This window comes from Rhea pennata, chromosome 10 (assembly GCF_028389875.1).
Source record: "Rhea pennata isolate bPtePen1 chromosome 10, bPtePen1.pri, whole genome shotgun sequence".
NCBI classification, from domain to species: Eukaryota; Metazoa; Chordata; class Aves; order Rheiformes; family Rheidae; genus Rhea; species Rhea pennata.
Genome location: NC_084672.1, coordinates 16885845 through 16904447, shown reverse-complemented (window position 1 = coordinate 16904447; position 18603 = coordinate 16885845). Strand labels below are relative to the sequence as shown.

The following is an 18603-nucleotide window of genomic DNA, read 5'->3' as shown; positions in this document are numbered from 1 at the left end:
CAGATTTAAAATGTAGCTGAAATTTTAATAACAGATAAGGTCTAGGCTTTGTTACTTATGCTGCTCCACACAAGGGAGTAGGAATTTTATATCTATTCTTGCCACCACAGAGAGAAGCTTACAATAAGGTCATTGTAACTCTCCTGTTGATAAAGTTTCTTTCGTTTAAAAAAATCCTGTTCTTTTAAGCTAATTCACCTTACTTCCTTGTGTGAGATTGCATTCTCTTTGATGCATCTCAGGGGTACAAAGTCTTTAATGAATAGTAACTGAAAGAAGAGTCTGACGAATCTGGTCTACTGGCCAAATCCTGTCACCAAAGTGGATGTAAGTAGACGAGCGTGGGGAGCACTAGTAGATGACCTTCTCTACTGAGCTTCTTTAGAGCAGAGGCCAAATGCTGAGATAACATCTTTTGGAAGAACTGTTAAAAGAGAGCAGGGACAGAGCTGTACAGGGTTAAAGAAAATAGTTGCATTTTTTCCTGTAGAATTTATTTGGATGCAGTAGTGGGTTGGTCTGGAGCTTTTCCTGTGCAGGAATCATACAGTTTCAAGCTCTTGCTGTTGTAAATCTAAGCCAGCATAGGTGCTATGTAAGATATGGTAGGTTAACTGTACACTGATTTTTCTCAGTAGACCTTCTACTTTTCCGTTACTCTTGAGGGTTTTGTGGATATCTGTTCAAGCAATCACAAATTCCACCCAAACTACAAACAAAATTCTTATTTTTAATAACATTCTATTGTTTTAGGCTAGAATAAGCCTTTGAAAATCATAGTCTTTTATACTATGTAGAAACCAATACGTTGCTGGAATCATCTTCTAAGAAACTTTTTAAAAGTGCCAGGAACAGTATTATGTGTGTATTTAACCTTTAAACAGGCAATAAGGGTCCATGCGAGTCAGATTTGCATTTCAGAACTGGAACCAACACTGCGTCACAGATACTTGCAAACGTTAAATGAACGCTCTGGCAGATACAGACATTTTCTAAAAACCGCACGGAATGTGGAGATTTGAAAAACTGCAGAAATATGCTCTAACCTTTATAACCCTCAAAGGTTTAGTGCATATAATTTGTTTTAGCTAGAAGCAGAAACACTGTTTATAGAGAAAGTAAGTCTTGGTTCCCTTTTTATTAGAAAAATAAAAATCGGTTTCTTTTTGTAGCTACAGGTAAAACCACGGTTTTAGATTTCTCCAGGAGTGCACATTGTAGTTATTTTTCTTTTTCTTTGTAACAATAATTAGAAATAAGTTTTCAATCTGTAGTACCACTTAGAATAAAAATTAACAGAAGCACAATTTTAACCATTATAGCCATTTTTAAGATTAATGATCAAATATATAATACCTGACACAGTCACTACTCACTTGAAAAATTAAGTCATTACTGTACCCTTCAGCATTTTCTTGTCCTTGTTCCTAACTGGGACTACTGGATACTGTGTTAGTACTACGTACAAATAATAAGAAGAACCCAACAGTTATCTAGGCTACTCTTCTGAGTCTGAGGGATAAAAACTTCAGGAATTAAGGAATACCTTTCCCTCTTCCTTTTTCCTCAAGTCATACATATTGCACTGTGCTCCTGATTGGCATAGTGCCTGGAAAAAGAGTTAAAGAAAGTTCTATCTGTTTTTGCAACAGATGAAGCGATATTTCAACTACTTTGGACTATGCATCCGTTTCCATTGCTGAATCAAGCCTGTGCGCTCACTGTGGTCCAAGGCAACGTCAGCAAGCTCCCTCTGCTGTTTCTACAGGCAGCCTGGAGGCAGTTCTGCTGTTCAGCACTCAGAACTCTCCCCGTTTGTAAAATTTAGTTTAAAAATCATTTTAGAGGCTGTGAAAACATTTCATCACTTCTGCATTACAAGATCTTTCATATTCTTCACACAAATTATAAAATTTTCACCGAAATCCAGTGTGGATTCTGTCACTTCATGGGTAAATGAAGCCTACTGGATATATTTTTCTTTTTTTGTTGTACATAAAAATAAATTCTAAAGAAGTGCAACAAAACACAAATCAGGTTCCAAAATGTATAAACAGCAGTGAGTTTACCTTGCTGCATAAAAAGAAGGGATCTTTTGAAGTAGTTTGTTTATAATAGTTCCATATAAGATTGTGGAAGTAAGTGCAGAAATGATACAGAATTCTTTACACATGGTGAAGCATACATGTGATTTTCTCTGATTAATTTTTTTGTTTGGAAGGAGAATCCATCCCATAACTACAAGCTACAGCTTTACTTCTTGACGGCTGATAGGTATGGGAAGTCAGCATGCAGTGAATTTATTCAGAAAAGAATTAAAGTGATCTTTTTTTTCAGAGATAGAAAGTAAATATTTAATAGAAATATTTAATGACTTCTTTTTCTTCTCTTTTTTCTTATATTTTCTTATATTATATTGTATGTTTAGCTCAGTTGGTTAGAGCGTGATGCTAATAATGCCAAGGTCATGGGTTAAATGCGCGTGTGGGCCGCTCGCTTGAGGATTGGACTAGATGATCTCCAGAGGTCCCTTCCAACCTTAGCAATTCTATGGTATGTTGGTAATGAAACAGTCTGAGGGCTTCCAGGCACCACTTCTTCCTGTATTGTGCGAATAGGCCAAGATAAGATCTGTTAGGTTTACAATTACGGTGTAGTCATGTCTAAAACACAAATGATACATAAAATAATGGCAGTGAGCAGACAGAGAATGAGAGTTTGTACCGTGTGCTGAAAGCCCTTCCTTTGTTCTTTTTGGACTATATTGTAACAAATAAGCCTCTTGCTTCATGCACTGTTCAGACTTACACTATTATTTTTACATTTGCAGATTATTTACTATAATCAGAATTGGGTCCTAAAATCTAATAATTAAATACAAGATTTTAATTGGTAATCTTCTGTTTTCCTTGTATTTCCAATGGGACCTGATGGAAATCTATGTCTGTTGTTGGCAGGATGCAATTTACACAGTTTTACATGATGAGTATTCATGTTTTGATATAACAGAAAACTGCTCTGGAGTGGAAGGACTTTTTGTTTTAATCTCATGGACTGGTATTTTGGCTTAGTGAAAGCTTCCATTTTTTCTTCTCAACATTTAAGCATATATTTCCTGTAAATTTCTCTTTATGAGCAAAATTTATTTATCCTTTGATAACTTCTTTCAGGCAGTGAGGGACTTTCTGTAAAACACTGTCCCACCAGTAGTATGTGATGACATCAATTACAAAAATTAAACAACAGCTGTGAAATTTAGACCTAGCAGAAGTTTGCGAATAGTATTACCATGGTTTTAGTCAGAATATCTTTTCTGACATTAGATTTTGTAACATTTGTTTGGACAAAACATAAAATCCTTCCAGTAGGTTCCATTCAGATTGATGGAATTTTTATTTTGGTTTGAGGAAACATGTTTTATTGATTTCTCCTAATCCTCAATATGTATTTATGATGCAGTATTTCATCATCAGTTAACTAATTCTTATGCATTTTTCAATTGATTTCCAGTTAGGTGGGATTGCTAACTAGACACACATTCTCAGATTTTCAAAAATGACATGGGCATTTAGGAACCAGAAGACTTATTTATATACAGGTTATATCGTAGAATCATATTATCAGAAAGGTTGGAAGGGACCTCTGGAGATCATCTAGTCCAACCTCTCCGCTCAGCGGGGTCACCTAGAGCATGGTAGACAGGGTTGCTTCCAGGTGGGCTTTGAAGATCTCCAGAGAAGGAGACTCCACAACCCCTCTGGGCAACCTGCTCCAGGGCTCCGTCACTCTCACAGGGAAGAAATTCCTCCTCACGTTCAGGCGGAACTTCCTGTGCTTCAATTTCTGCCCATTGCCTCTTGTCCTGTCACATGGGACAACTGAAAAGAACTTGTCCCTGTCCCCTTGACACCCTCCCTCCAGGTATTTGCACACATTGATAAGATCCCCCCTCAGTCTTCTCTTCCCCAGGCTGAAGAAGCCCAGCTCTCGCAGCCGTTCCTCACGGGGCAGATGCTCCAGCCCTCTGATCATCCTCATAGCCCTACGCTGGACTCTCTCCAGTAGCTCCATGTCTCTCTTGTACTGGGGAGCCCAGATTTGTATATACATTTTTAATTATGGCCATTGGAAAATGAGAAAATGAAGCAACCTTTAACTGGGGGCACAGTTCCTCTGGTCGAAGATTCTGTACTAATGCAGTAACTAAAGCATTGCAAAATTTGATGGTGAATCAGCGTTAAGGCACGCTAAAAGTCAAAGGGGTTTAGGCTTCTAACTCATGGAGACATTTCTGCCACTCTGTATATCTAGTGTTGGATTTTTATAATTGCCATTTATCCAGATAAGAAAAATACGTAAGTACTGTTACTATTTTTGAAAAGAATATGGTTGCATAGAATTTTGTATCATAACAGTTATTTTTGAAAAAAAGAGACACTTTGGAAGTCTTTTGTTTTGTTTTTCCACTTCTTAGGACTGGTTGAAATAATGGCATTGAAATGTCTCTTAAAATATTTTAAATGTATAAAGAGATTAATTTGCAGGATTCTGATATGACAAAAATACTACTTGATGTATCCGGTAGAAATGGAGAATTGTGGATGCTACAGTACGGCAACTATAAGGTCTAAGGGAGGGGTTATTGCTATAAGTCAGTCTAGTTTACTTGAAGATAGTCTTGGGCTGCGAGTAACATGAATCTTCTGTGGCAGTTGTTCACCGAGTTAACCATATGGAGCACTTAAAAGGACAGTACTGTATGACTTGACCAAGTCAGTTCTTATATGGCCAAATCCTGTCCTTCTGCAAACACTGTTAACAGCCTCGATACAGCAAAGCACTTAAATGTTGACTCTAATGAGAATACTCAGGGACCTGAAGGAAAGCTGATGCTTAAGTGAATTGGTAAGACTGTGGCCTGTGCTGCATGAAATAATACTGTCAATCAGTTTAAGCAGTGAACAGAAAATTAAGCTGCCTGTCTGCAGAGATAGAAGGAAAGATAGAGTTAAATTAATTTTACTGAGGAAAGAAGCTTCAAAAAGAAGGAAATGGCTTCTGAATGTTGGAGTCCAGCTTTGTATCTAAGATTCATGGATATAAGCAAAGCTGTAGAATATTAATATACACTGCAAATATATGGGTGTGTACATGTTCTATTTCGGAAGCAGGTAATTTGTGAAGAAACATGTTTCTTTGGAAACAAGTTTAAGAGCATAGATTGAATAATAAATTCCACCATCTTTTTGTTCTCTGATACAGTGTTCTATTGAATGTGGCAGTGGAACTCAACAGAGAGAAGTTATTTGTGTTAGAAAAACTGAAGGTAATTTTGATGTTTTGAACCCCTATGAATGTTCATATTTGGAAAGACCTCCTAGTCAGCAGTCCTGCTACCTCAAACCCTGCGGTGCTAAGTGGTTTCATACAGAATGGAGCACAGTAAGTCCATCAGGCTTTTCTGTATCTAGTTTTGTTCTATGCATCTTTTTCTGTTTTTTCCTTATTTATTGGAAGGAACACCATTTAGATAAAACTGTTGTTCATGAAATAAGACTTAATTTTTCAATGAAAAGGAAGCATATTCTGCAGTACCTGGTGGAGCTTAGGGAAGTGGGCAATATCTTGACCAGAAGGAAACGCTGCATAGTTATCTTTTCATCATTGAATTCCTCAGAGAATCTTCCTATTTTATAAAGTTGGTTTGCCCCTTAAGGACAGTTATGTAGTGCACTAGGTGGTTCTTTTCAGAATTCTGGTTTCAGTAAAATTAAGGGGAAATCAATAAACAATGATGGATATATTTAGTTTTTAAGGTAATATTATCTTTACTATAGTATTTAGACCTTTACTTACTGTAGAACTCTGTATTTCCAGTTTCCACTGGAAGCAGACCAGCTGTATTCAGCAGTGCTGCAAGTAGCTCTAGTTTTACTTGTCTTCCCAACATTTCTGCATTTAACAAAGTTCATCTGATTTATTTTGAAAAACTAACATCTTTCTCCTAATTGAAAAACAGAAAGTTTAGTATCTTCTCAGAATGAAAAATGGTGTGAAAAATATTTAGATGACATCTTTGGTTGACCTTATTAATATTTATTTCTTTGAGGAGTTAAAATTCTGGACATTATTTCAGTGACCACCTTCCATGCAGATCTTTTGTTCCAACAATATTTTAGGGTCTCTTATATATGCTGCCTAGTTTTTATCAGAGTCATTGCATCTTTGAATATCCTTTCTCTCTTCTCTTATATAGCTCGAGGTTTGAGTGGTATCTGTTTTATGAGCTCCGGGTGGTGTTAGAACTTGAAAAGAAAAATGATGATTATATTTTGAATTGTAATGAAACGTGAAAAACCTTGCACTTTTCAGGAAGATCTACAGAGGCACAAGAATAAATATGGGTTTGAATTGCCAGACTTTGGGTCTGATGATATTGAAGAATTTTTATTTGACTTCCCTGTTCTACAATATACACCATGTTTTGGAAAGACAATTAAAACAGTCTGTTCCTAAAATGTCAAAACAAAGCCGTTAGATACTATAAGAACATTCTTCTCTGAAATGAAATTTAAGCCAAATGGAAACATTTTTGCAAAATGTTTTGATTTTGACAGTAATATTTCTCAACTGAAAATCATTCCATCAAAAAATTTCTTGATCTTGTTCTTTAGGAGTTATCTTCTTGGATTTCAAAGTGCCAGTGGTGATTGTCATCTTCCAAATACATTCACTTTGTCCCTGTAAAATTATGCCCTTCCTAAACAGTAAAGGATAGCTACAGTTAGTTGCAGTTTTATTTCTTTTCGGGGGGCGAAGAGAGTTTTAAACAGTAATGACTTGAGATGGGGAGTCTGGAGGATATGCATTTTTATAGTTGGACAACACGAGTGGGGTCCTGCTCCAATAACCGATTAATTGACTTTGTTATTTTACTAAAGGCACCTAAATTAGGAAGAACTGATACAGTTGTTATCCAAGTTGTTATCTAAACATGCTCTAGGTGACCCTGCTTGAGTAGGGGGGTTGGACTAGATGATCTCCAGAGGTCCCTTCCAACCTTAACGATTCTGTGATTCTGTGTAATTTACTCCTTTCCTTGAGCCTTAAATCAAATTCAGAGTGACAACTGTAAATGTAGAAACCCCTCAAATCCGTTCAGCTTGAGTTCTCTTAGTCTGGAACCTTTGAAAATTCTTCATCCACATGACATGAAAGATACGAATTACTTTGTTTTTCCCACTTTCAGTAAGTGCTCTGTTACTTGATTGGCATCATGGCAGCACCAGAAAGCAAAAAAAAGAAGTTAAAATAGTTTTAACAATAAATCAGCTGAAGAGAATCCTGATTTTTCTCCCTTAATCACAGGTATAGATACTTATTTGAAAACAAAGATCCAAATTAGGCTTATGGTAAAGCCAGATAGGTTTGTTTATCTCTTTTGATTTTGCTGAAAATTCTCTGGATTCTTTACTGAGTCATATGATTAAATACTTTTCCATTAGCCAAAACATTTTGAAAATGTGAACCTGCAATAAGTTATGTACCCACAACTTAGGCAATCCAGACATCTGCATCCATAGAAGGCAGCAGATATATTCTTTCTGAATGTGAAAACAGGCACTGTCTTTGGCAAGCACCAAAGAAATAGCTGTTAAGACCCAGATCTGGTAAGTATTTAGAAATCCCTGATTACTATCCAAGTGCATAATTCCAAAGCAGGAATTAAGTGCCTAAAAGTCCTTAAGAGCTCAACTTCTGTGATCATCTTTTTTATTGCAGGAACAAATATATATGCCACATGAGGCTTTCCAAAATCATTATCCAAGCATTTTTTGATTTTTTTTTTCTGATACTGTTAGTTATCAGCAAAATAGGTGATATTTCTTACTGTTAGATCTGAAGAGAAAGGACTGTGGGACTACTTGCAAACACATTAGCTAGTTGCTGGTTTAGAGCCCCTGTACAAGGTTTTGAAACAGTGCAGTTCATATCTTCCAGACTCCTTTTTATGTGACCTTGGATAAACTGAGTGGCTTCTCAATTATGGACGTTTAATGGCTACCTATTGCAGAATGTTGCATTTTGTGTACGGTTTGTTGTACTTAACATCTAAATGGACTTGAGCTGAAGTCCTTATTGTTGGGCAGGGAACAATTGAAATATCCTACACAGACATGTAACAAACGTAATTATGTAAAAAATTGTGAATGCTCCACTACTGTGGTTATATATCTTTGTCTGTTCTAAAGTAGGGAAAGGTTGTATTCAGAGATGAAAGAAAAAATCTAAGAATAATTTTTATGATTGGGAGTATTTTAGTAGTTTGCTACAGTTAGCTGATTTGATGATAGTGGTAAGTTTTATTTGCAGCATTGGCAAAAAAAAGAAAAAAAAGAAAAGTTAGAAAACATTCTGACTAATTTGGGGCTGTTAAAATCTTAATTATTATAAATGACCCGAATTTAATGAAGTTTGTGAGGACAAAGTGAGCTAAATTTGAAGGAGCTCACTCAGGCAAAATTTGTGAAGTCAACAGAAGATTTGGTTCAGTATGGACAAAAGTGTGTAGTAGTTGGCTTTGAAAATACCATGTCAAGCAAGTACAGAAGTCTTTGGCTTCAGAACAGATTTGAAGGAACACAGAAATATTTTCTTTAGAAATTCAGAGAAGCCTATAATGCTTAGTGAAAGTACTATGCTGCAAGAAGCGAAAAAGAATTGAGCATTAGAGAAAATGTGATTAAAATCTTTCCTGATTGCATATAGATTGAGGTGAAAGGGCAGTGAAGGCCAGTGTCTTCAAGTAGTGAAACTGGTTCAGTGCAAGAATTTCTTAAATTAAAAATAAAAAGTGAACACTGTGGAAAGAGTAGATTTGAGAGATACGTACAAATAAGCAGAGGAGAACAAGAGTATTAATTAGAGAAGCAGGAAGCTAACTGGTAACACCAGAAAGGGATATCCATCATTGATTCAATTATTGTGTCTTCCCTGTTCACTGACTTGGTTACTGGCCCTGAAGGCAAAAATGTTTCTGAGCTTTTAATGGAAATTACACCTGTACGTTAAGGACTTCATAGTTAGAAAACAAACAACAACAAAACGTGCTGAAATTGATAAAAGCCTATGATGGTGTTTGGATCTGACTTTAAGGCTCCCATTATTTCTCTCTTTATTTGCACACCTCATATATTCCTATAAAATTCAACTTCTGTGTTTCAGTGTTCCAAATCCTGTGAAGGAGGATTTCGAGTTCGAGAGGTGCGATGTCTGTCGGATGACATGACAGCCAGTACTCAGTGCGATCCACAGCTTAAACCTGAAGAAAAAGAGCCATGTAACACACAAGATTGTATCCCAGAAATAGGTAAGGAAGGAGGAGAAATTTGTTTTAACTAAGGAACTCCATCTAGTGGTGCAAATATTTAATCAGGTAGAAGTTTTAGAATTTACTTCGGTTTTTTTTCAAGGTTTTGTTTTTACACAAAACACAGCTCTTTGTTGTGAAAATAGGTTTTCATTTCTGATTAAAATGTCTGTCTTGAAATATATAAGAAACTGGCTTATTTTGAAATTGCTGAGAATGTGAGAAATCTGCTTCTGTGAAAATGGCACATTTAGGGTGTTTTTAAGCAGCCTCTGTGCAATTCTCATGTTTCTTTTGGCCAAATTTTGTTGCTTTAGCCCTAAAACAAACAAACAAAAAATGTAAAATATACTGTGTTTGGTAAAAGGTTCTACAAGAAACAATAACCTTATGTATATTTTATATAAAAACATAAATAGCCAAACACTACTTTTCTTGATTTTGAAATTCCAATGTGGCTTCAACTTTTCTGTAAACATATGCATGACAAATATTGTAATTCAGCATTGAAATAAGTTGTTTTTCTTATACAGACTTGATTTTAACAGTAATAAAAATGAGCAGGGAAAGGAAGACCTAGTATGAAGAAGTAGCTTGAACTTTTTATGTTTACAATAATTTTCAGTTCAGAATTATTTTTGAATATAGGTATTTGTAATATAATTATTTAAAAATACTGGTATACTGATACTGGTAAAAATATTTTTATTATATTAGTATTCTTAGTTTTTCTTTGTTTAAAACAGGCTTGTACAAAATTGCTCATCATTACATTTAATTTTAGTGTTTTGTCATTTCATCTTTTTCTTAACGCCTCAGTTTCTGTAATCACATGATTTTGTGAAAATATCAACTATCACTTAAAAATGTTTCTAATCCTATTGATTGTAATAGAAAATTTCAAAATATGAGCAGACAGTATCCTAACAGCTTAGAAAGAAGCTGGGAGTGTTAAGAAAACTTACTGTTGTGCTTTCTTTGAGTCCAGTTATTTCAAACCAATTATATTATTTGGAGGGAGGGAGGTGATTTATTATTTTCCAATATTTAGACTTGGTAACACTTGAAAACAACATTTGCAGGTTCTCATGCCATCTTTACACTGTTGCAAGTGTTTAGCACCTAAAAATGAAGTGGAAAGGTACATAAGTGAAGAAGACTAGAGACCTTCCTGTCTTCATGATTGAAGACAAATTTTGTATAAAAAAGTGAACAATGTAAATGGGGAAAGGTACCTTTCTTCCCAGGTTTTATGTGTATTTATTAAATGTAGAAAATCTTTAAACTTTATTCATCTAATTTACTTGCATAAGTAGCCTATTTTAACCTGACAATCAATTTTTAAATCAGGTTCAAGGGATTTTACATGTATTAACAAAAAAAAAAAAAAAAAAAAAAAAAAAGATTTTGGTTACTTGTTGCTCTAATGTTGTGTTTTTCAATTACTTCTTTCCCCCCTTCACAGATGAGAACTGCAAAGATAAATACTACAACTGCAACGTGGTTGTTCAGGCCCGGCTCTGTGTCTACACCTATTACAAAACAGCCTGTTGTGCATCCTGTACACGTGTGGCAAATCGACAGTCAGGGTTTCTAGGACGCAGATAACAAATACTCTATTACTCAAAGCAGCAATATCAGTCTTCACATGGAGCTTAAACAGTATTACTGTTTTGACCACAGCAAGTTCTTTCTTCATAAAGAGATGTTTTTGATATTGCTGAGCACATCAAGACTATGGTTAAATCTCACACCCTTTCAGTTACACTTAAAGTGCAGTTACATATTTTTTAAAATGTTTGCTGTAAAACCATGATCTTTTTAAAGAATTAATTTTAAGGGTACTATTCTTTGCACCTGTTCATCAGATAGTCAGTTAAAGAACATACCAGCCTTACTATTGAAAAGTTAACGAAAAGCAAATCAGTCACAGGCAATTCTTGGAGATACTTGAGCAGTATGGATGCAGCTGCTGCATTATTTCCTGAGTGCTTACTCTTGCTTGGTATTTTGGACTGACTTAAATTAGAACAAATTAATGAAACACACACATCAGAAGAATTATTTCACAAAAGCCAGTCCCTTGAAGACCATTCATGATAAGTTTCTTAGCACCCTAATGTATATTTTTAACTTCTTCAGTCCGTGCATAATAAATTAGAGTTACTGTTAAGCTCTCTCAGTTGTACTTTTAACTAACTTCCTGTCCTCTAGCAGCAAATATATACATAGTAGACTGCCAAGAAGTGCCTTCATATTTAATTCATAAACTCTTGAAGTTACACTTTTCTAATTTTGTATGGATTTTAAAAGCAATATATTACCCACCACAGTGCCACTAGTGTCAAGACCTTTAAGGCTTTAGCAACTGCTGCTGTCATGAAATTGAGATTTAATGGTGAGGAGTCTTTGCTGGTATAATAAAAAGTGATTGCTTCCATCAGCAAAATCTATTTCCTCTAGGATAGTTATTTCAGAGAGCTGGTATCTGGCCTAATATCTTGTCTCTGCACATTTGCTTAACTACCGTACTGAAGTAATGTATCCAGTGACTGGATATGTCACCCGTTTCAGAAGCAGCTGCCGAAAGATGTAGGCCTCAGTGTTTTATAACAGTCTGCTACTCTTAGGAGGAAGTAAGTGTGAGTGTGCTAGCTGAGCATCTATAATAAGGAGATCTTAACTGTAGAAACTACTTTTCAGGTTTGGAAAGATTATTACACCGTACTTGTCTTTGGAGTCAGTGTTTCATCCAGCAGATTTATTCATATCACCTCTTTTATACTACTCAAGAATGGCTGGACTTAGACCTAAATTTGGGTGGTGATTTTTCATTTCTGCAATTACTATACTCAGTCTTCAGCTTTGCTAAAGGTAAACAGAATGTGCTATGCAGTGTAGATGAAAGTTGTTGTATTACCTGCACATTCTGTAACCTTCGCGTGTGAGGTCTTCCCAATGTGTGAATAAGGCTGAGGAAGAAATTAATACCTCTGCTTGTTCAATTGTTTATTACAGCATATTGCTTTTAAATTAAATTACATTAGTAAACTATGCATCTGTTTCCAAGGTGCCTGCTGTCTCAATTCAAAAACAGTTTTGATAATGTGTATTAAGCCACTCCCAGTGGTGGGATAATACGGAGATTACGGTTTCCTGCTAGTGATTCAGAGGCATATTTGAGCCTCATGTTGGATTAGTAACAAAGCCCATCCCGAGTGATCAAGCTATGTATCTGTTTTTATTTCCTTTTCGTTATTTGGGTGGAGGAGATGAGGAAGGGGAATAAGACAGTGGGAGGCAAAGGTTGCTAGATGTGATACTAGTCGCATCACTTTGTGTACTGAAAGCTACAAGCACAGCAAGGTGGAACTCTTCTAGTCCAACAGCTGCCTTGGCTTGAGACAAACCTTGGATTTTTTTGATTCTGTCATTTGTGTAGAATATAATGAAACAAGTATTTCCTCTGAAATTTGGAGTTGCTGTTTGTGATTAAAATCATTAAATGTCTTTGGCTGTTTCTGTACACCTTGATTTGGGCTTTTTCACTGTAATTAATAGATAAAAACGAAGAAGGCGTTTCTGTTTGAAATGCTGCTTAGAGAACTTTTCATTTGAGGTCATGTAGCTTTCTCAGTTTTATTCCATTGTATCATGAAGATAACAGAGAGATTTGTAATCATATTGTATATCATAGATTCTTGACCAAAGTGTGATAAGCAGAAAGCGCAGCATAAAAAACTGTTGAATCCAATATTTGTAAATACGTATTTTCATGTGCATGTCTCGTTGCAGCAAATCTTGACACACAGTATATAATTTTTACTGTTGTCTCTTTTGTCTCAAGGAAATGTATCCTGTCAGCTTGAGGGAAATATCTGTTCCATAAAAAGACTTGCTGAAACCCATACGGAGAATGAAATACAGAGAAATAACCAGGTTTGCAAACAATTCCTAAAGAATTATCTGCCTGCACACACTTTTCACTGTGAGGCAGCAGCAAATATGCAGGCTACCCTGGTCTTTTCTAAAATTTGTTATTTTGCTCTAGAATAAATAGCCATTGGGATATTTTACAAGGATTGTGTTCCTGTAGGCTGCATTAAGCTGCCCCTGAAGTAAATAGAGCTCATGGAAGCTAAATGTCAAATATATGCATACATGTAGCAATATAACCTTGTAGTACTTCTAAGGTGTATAGCTTTGTGATTTGAATGCGACATACAAATTGTTCCAGTAAAAGGTTTTGAAAGATTATGGCCAGTTTTCAGATATACCAGTTAAACTGTTTAATCATCTGATGATAAGGAAGCTGCCGGACTTTTACTGAACTTAGTCGTTTATCGCCTCATGTATTAGTGTAACCAAAATAGTTGTTCCTGCAATATGAACTAATCAACCCTTCTTTCAGCACTTTGATGTGGGAGAACTACCTACCCAAGTGCTATGCTAGTATTTCACTGTCACACAAACTGCACTTTTGAAATTGTGACCATAGCAAGTGTTTATTTTAATAAACCAGTGTTAGCATGATGTTTACAGAGGGCCTGATTTTACTTTCATGATCTGATTGCAAATCAAAGGTGGCATTAATGAATCCATTGGCGTTAGATCGGGTGTAAAACCACTAAAAGCAAGAACTGATTCTGAATTTGAAAGTTACCTTTCCTTTTCTGGTATTTTAACACCAATCAAAGTCCCTTAGGTGGAAAAAAACACTGTTCTTGCCTTAAAGATTTTCAGTTTATATGATCCAGTCAGACCAGAGTAAGCATAGATCTGCTGTTGTAGATCTTCGATTTACAAAGTCCTCTAAATCTAACTCCTTATGGGGGAAAAACAGCATGCAGCTTTCATGTCTTGCAGAGTATGAGTGATAAAGCCACATTGGCCAAAATCAATTCTGTCTAGAACCAGCTCTGTGTCTCAAGCGCTTTCCTCTTGGAATTGAGGACTCCAGTGCAGGTGTTCGTTATGTTATCAAGGGTCTAGCACACTTGGTGCCTCTAACTTCTTCTGTAGGAGCCTTTTTTGTGTATTTGGCAGAATTTCTGAACACTGAAAGTAAACTTCCTTAGTTCCTAACATAGTTTACAGAATATGTTTGTGGGTGCTACATTAGCTTCTGTGTAGAAAATGGAATAAAACAATTTGTAAATACCAGAAATGAAAAATCATCCACCAATATAATTTTTTGTGTGTTTTTAAGAAAACTTTACATCATTAATAGAAATAGTATGGGTGAAATTCCGACCTGGTGAAAGAGATAAAATTTCATACAAGAGAACTTGCACCAGGCCTGAACTTGGCTCTTTTGCCTCTCAGCTTTCAGTAGCTGCAAATTGTTAAGAATGTGTTACAGATCTTTTATATTCCCGTGTATTTTTAGTGTATTAGAAGACAGAACTGCTGCTGTGGAGAGGAAGGGAGCTTAGTTATTTCCTTTGGGGAATTAGTAATTTCCCTGTGACAGCCTGTCAGTGCTGCTTGCTGTTTTGTCCATGCTATATTTGGGTCTCTTGAGACCTAGTCCTGCAGTGGCCTTAGCAGGGGGTGAGTATAAATGAGCTTTTGAAGCCCATTGAAGTCACTCAGGCTCCAGATAGAGAGTCTAGGACTGGAGCCTTAACTGTGTGGATTATTAAACGTGCCTTGTGAGCTACAAAAAAACACCCCCTTTTTTATGTGTGTAACACTATTTTTGCTTGACCCTAACCTAGTAATTGATTTTGGCAGAAGAATATACTTTATGATAACTTATTTTGTTGTTATTTGTAAATACAAGATGTCTATGGGAAATATGTATTCTGAGCTGTGTCTATGGAACAAGCCACTGCACAAAAATATTTCAAATATTTAGAATAGGCAGATTTTTATGAAAAGGGACCTAATATGTATTTATTTACATATACCATTCACATTTTGTCCAGCTCTTTCATCATACTAATCTAGCTTTTAATTGAATTTTATAGCACAGATATTACATATATATTTATGTATATATGTCATGCTGTAAATCCATAATACAAGTTTATAAACTTACTGATTAGCCAGTTCATTGAATGAGTTAAAGGGGGAATATAGATGAATTGCTTTCTGACTCGTTCAGGAATATGTATCCATGGCCGTGCACCTGAACCAGAACTGTACAGCATCCTTTTCATATTGTATACATTTTCTCTTTGATGAAAAATGTTAACTATTTTTGTTTATGACTAATTTATTTTTATTATTGTGGAAAATAAAGTAATTAAAGATGAACTTATGCGACATCTTGTATTTCTTACTTGGTTGATTTGTTCTTCCTGTGTCATTGTTTCTTGAGTATTAAGCATAAGTGTCAGTAAGGAAATCCTTACTCATTTACCCTGGGCAAGATAAAACCATGTCACGGAAGGCTACAAACCTATGTTACAACCTTACAGAAGTGACAGCAACATCTGGATAGACTCTCCATAATGATAATCGTACATATTACAAATGGGAAGGAAGGCCATTTCGTGGTGGTCCATCCTCTTCTGGTCATTTCCTATGCAGGTTTGCTCCCTGTATATTCTCAACTTGATTGTCAGTTTGCAGAATAAGGCTCTGTCACGTCCCTTATCTAGGCTCATCAGAGGAGGTGATTGATAACATTATGATTTAAATGTTAACGTTAACTGGTTAGTTTTCTCTAATTCTTGTGATTTTCTTTTACTCCTCTATAAAGCTGTTTTCTTAGGACACACCTTGCATACCTGATGTTGAAAACAGAGAAGTCTCTGCTGCAGTCTCAGCTGCAGCGGGTCATGCTGTGAAATATTCCCAGAGGCTGAATACAAATTCCCTGGAGCAGTAATGCCTGCTATACCTTCGTTTAGCTGCCATTCTGAGTTTTAGAATCTTACGATCTTTCTGTAATTGTTTTTGCTTTCTATTAAATAACAAAGTACTCCCAGGACAGATGCAGCTAAATTATGTTCATATAGTAAAACAACGTTTTAAAGTTTGTAGGGTGTTAACAGAATGTGCAGGCTGTAGGTAGAATTTCTGTTGGTAGGTGATCTAGCATCGTACTTTTTTCCCCCACTCTTGCGTAACTATACCTGAAATGTAGACATTTCATTACAAATTTCATTATACTTTCACTATTAATTAGTGAAATTCCAAGGGAGAAACACAATACCCAAAGCTTTTTTAGAAATCAGTTATGCATGTCTTTCCATTTGTCATCTTTTCTGTTGAGAGAAATTCTACATAGTTCAAGAAAAGTGGAAGTTTCCTGTATTTGAAATTCTGGTGTTTTTTTCTAAAATACAAAATTATTTGTATTGGAAAGGAAAAAAAATGTGGTATGCACACAAGCGCAGAGATCACACAATACTGGTCCTTACAGAGCAGTACAAGTTCAGGTGTTTCCCTCAGCATCTGCTAGGACTTCAGTTAAACAAATTAGTTTAATACTTAAACAGCAGAGAAATGTTGCTAGTGGAGTTTGGCCAATAGTATCAACATTATGCTGGAGGATTAAAATTCTCTTTTATTTTGTTTGTAATTGACCTGTTTAACAATGTACACGTGTAACAGTATGCTGTGAGACACGCAGAGCCTTTCATGCTCCTTGCGGCACCAGACTTCCTGGAGTAAGTAGGGCTCTCCCTTAGCTTACGTTCGAGAGCGGAGACGGCAAAGTCCAGAGCTGAAAGCATGCAAAGGTATTTCTAAAATTAGAGCCAAGACTTTGTCATTAAAGGGCTGCCACTGCTATTTTCTCTGTGGACCAGGCAACCTGTAGTATATCCCTACTGTGCTGTTTTCTTAGAGCTATTGGACAACTGTTCTTCTTTTTACCCTCCATACTCGACAGCTGAAGTCACACCACTATCTCCTGTTAGCGCTTTTAATGTTTGTGTGAACAAAGAAAAACCCCGTTAGCCTTCAGGGAAAAAAAAAAAAAAAAAAAAAAAAAAAGTGTGTATTTCTGGAATCTTGGTGTCAGTTCCATTCATGTAGCTCCTGCACCAGTATGAAACTTCTTGAATAATACTTTGTGAAAAAATTAACCACAAATCAGCACATCTTCTCCGTGGAAAGCACACACTGGTTGGTTTGAAGGTAGAAACGGAACTGTCCCATTTATGTTCAACAGGTTTTGTCATAGCTGAAGGCAGTGAGTCTGCCTCAGTCTGCTCACAGGGCGCTCGTCACAAGATCATCTGAACTTCGACGGAGCCGGGCCCGCGCGCGTCGCCGACGGAGCCGCCCCGCGGGCAGCGCCACGCGGCCGCTGCCGCGGCGCGCGCCGCAGCAGGTGCGGGCACGCCCCGTGGCGGCCGTTGGGCGGCCGTTAGGCGGCCGTTGGGCGGCCGCGCCGCGCGCCGCGGAGAGGCCGGCGAGCGGCTTCTGCGGCGGCTGCGCGAGCAGCCCTGGCCTCGGGCGGAGCGGGGCAGCGGCTGCTGGCCACGGCCTGGAGGTACGTACCGAGGGAGTAAGGGCGAACCAGCCCGAGCCCCCTCCTCCGGGATGGCGGGGAAGGGTGGGAGCACCTGGCGCTGGAGAATGGGCGGCCAGGGCTCGCTTCTGGGCTCTGAAGGAGCTGAGGTTTTCCTCTAGTGCTCTCCTGGTAGGAGGCTGGAAAGGAATGTTTGTATACGTTGAGGAAAAAGCACGAGAAGAACTTTAAAAGAATAAGACTACCTGGGGCCCTTCAGGAAAAAACAAAAAAACAAAAAAAAAAAAAAAAAAAAAAACGTGGTGAAGCGGATAGGTGAATGCTGGGTTACTTTATATGTGAAGTACTGCATGGTCCTTCCTGTGCCTCACCTCAACAGGCAGCAGGACAGGCCAAACAAAATACCAGGTGCTGGTTGCTCCTGAAGGAGGTGTCACGGGAGTGCTGTGTTTTGTGAAAGTGCTGCGGGTGCTTTAATGGACGCTTGAGTTCTTGGGGGAGGGGGAATAGAACTTAGACTATTAAGTCATAAAGTTACTTGTAAATCTACTTCTATGTTTTCTTTGAAAGAAAATACCAGTACAAGATTTACAGTCCTGTAGCAGATTCTGTACGTGTTTTCTTCTTATTTGTGTTCAGAAGTGATATCTCAGCCTCGGTGAGGTGGTCACAACATGTGCAATAGGTCATAAGAGCTTTCAGGTCTGAGTAGGATGAGAAGGATTTAATATTGGCAGGGGCTGCCCACTTCTGCCCACAGACAGAGTGGGTTTGCTGCCTTCTGTTCCTTGTGAGGAGAGTG

The 18603-nt window shown here is 37.1% G+C and overlaps 1 protein-coding gene across 2 annotated transcripts in view; it reads left to right on the top strand.

The window, feature by feature from the left end:
* THSD4 (thrombospondin type 1 domain containing 4) overlaps window positions 1-15631 on the top strand; it is a 412524-nt gene extending 396893 nt beyond the window's left edge. For both annotated transcript variants that reach the window (XM_062583614.1, XM_062583615.1), the window contains 3 exons: window positions 5263-5442; window positions 9226-9370; window positions 10836-15631. In XM_062583614.1, coding sequence (XP_062439598.1) covers window positions 5263-5442; window positions 9226-9370; window positions 10836-10978 — 468 coding nt within the window. In that variant the 3' untranslated portion in view covers window positions 10979-15631. The remainder of the gene's footprint in view (window positions 1-5262; window positions 5443-9225; window positions 9371-10835) is intronic.
* Window positions 15632-18603: the final 2972 nt, after the last annotated feature.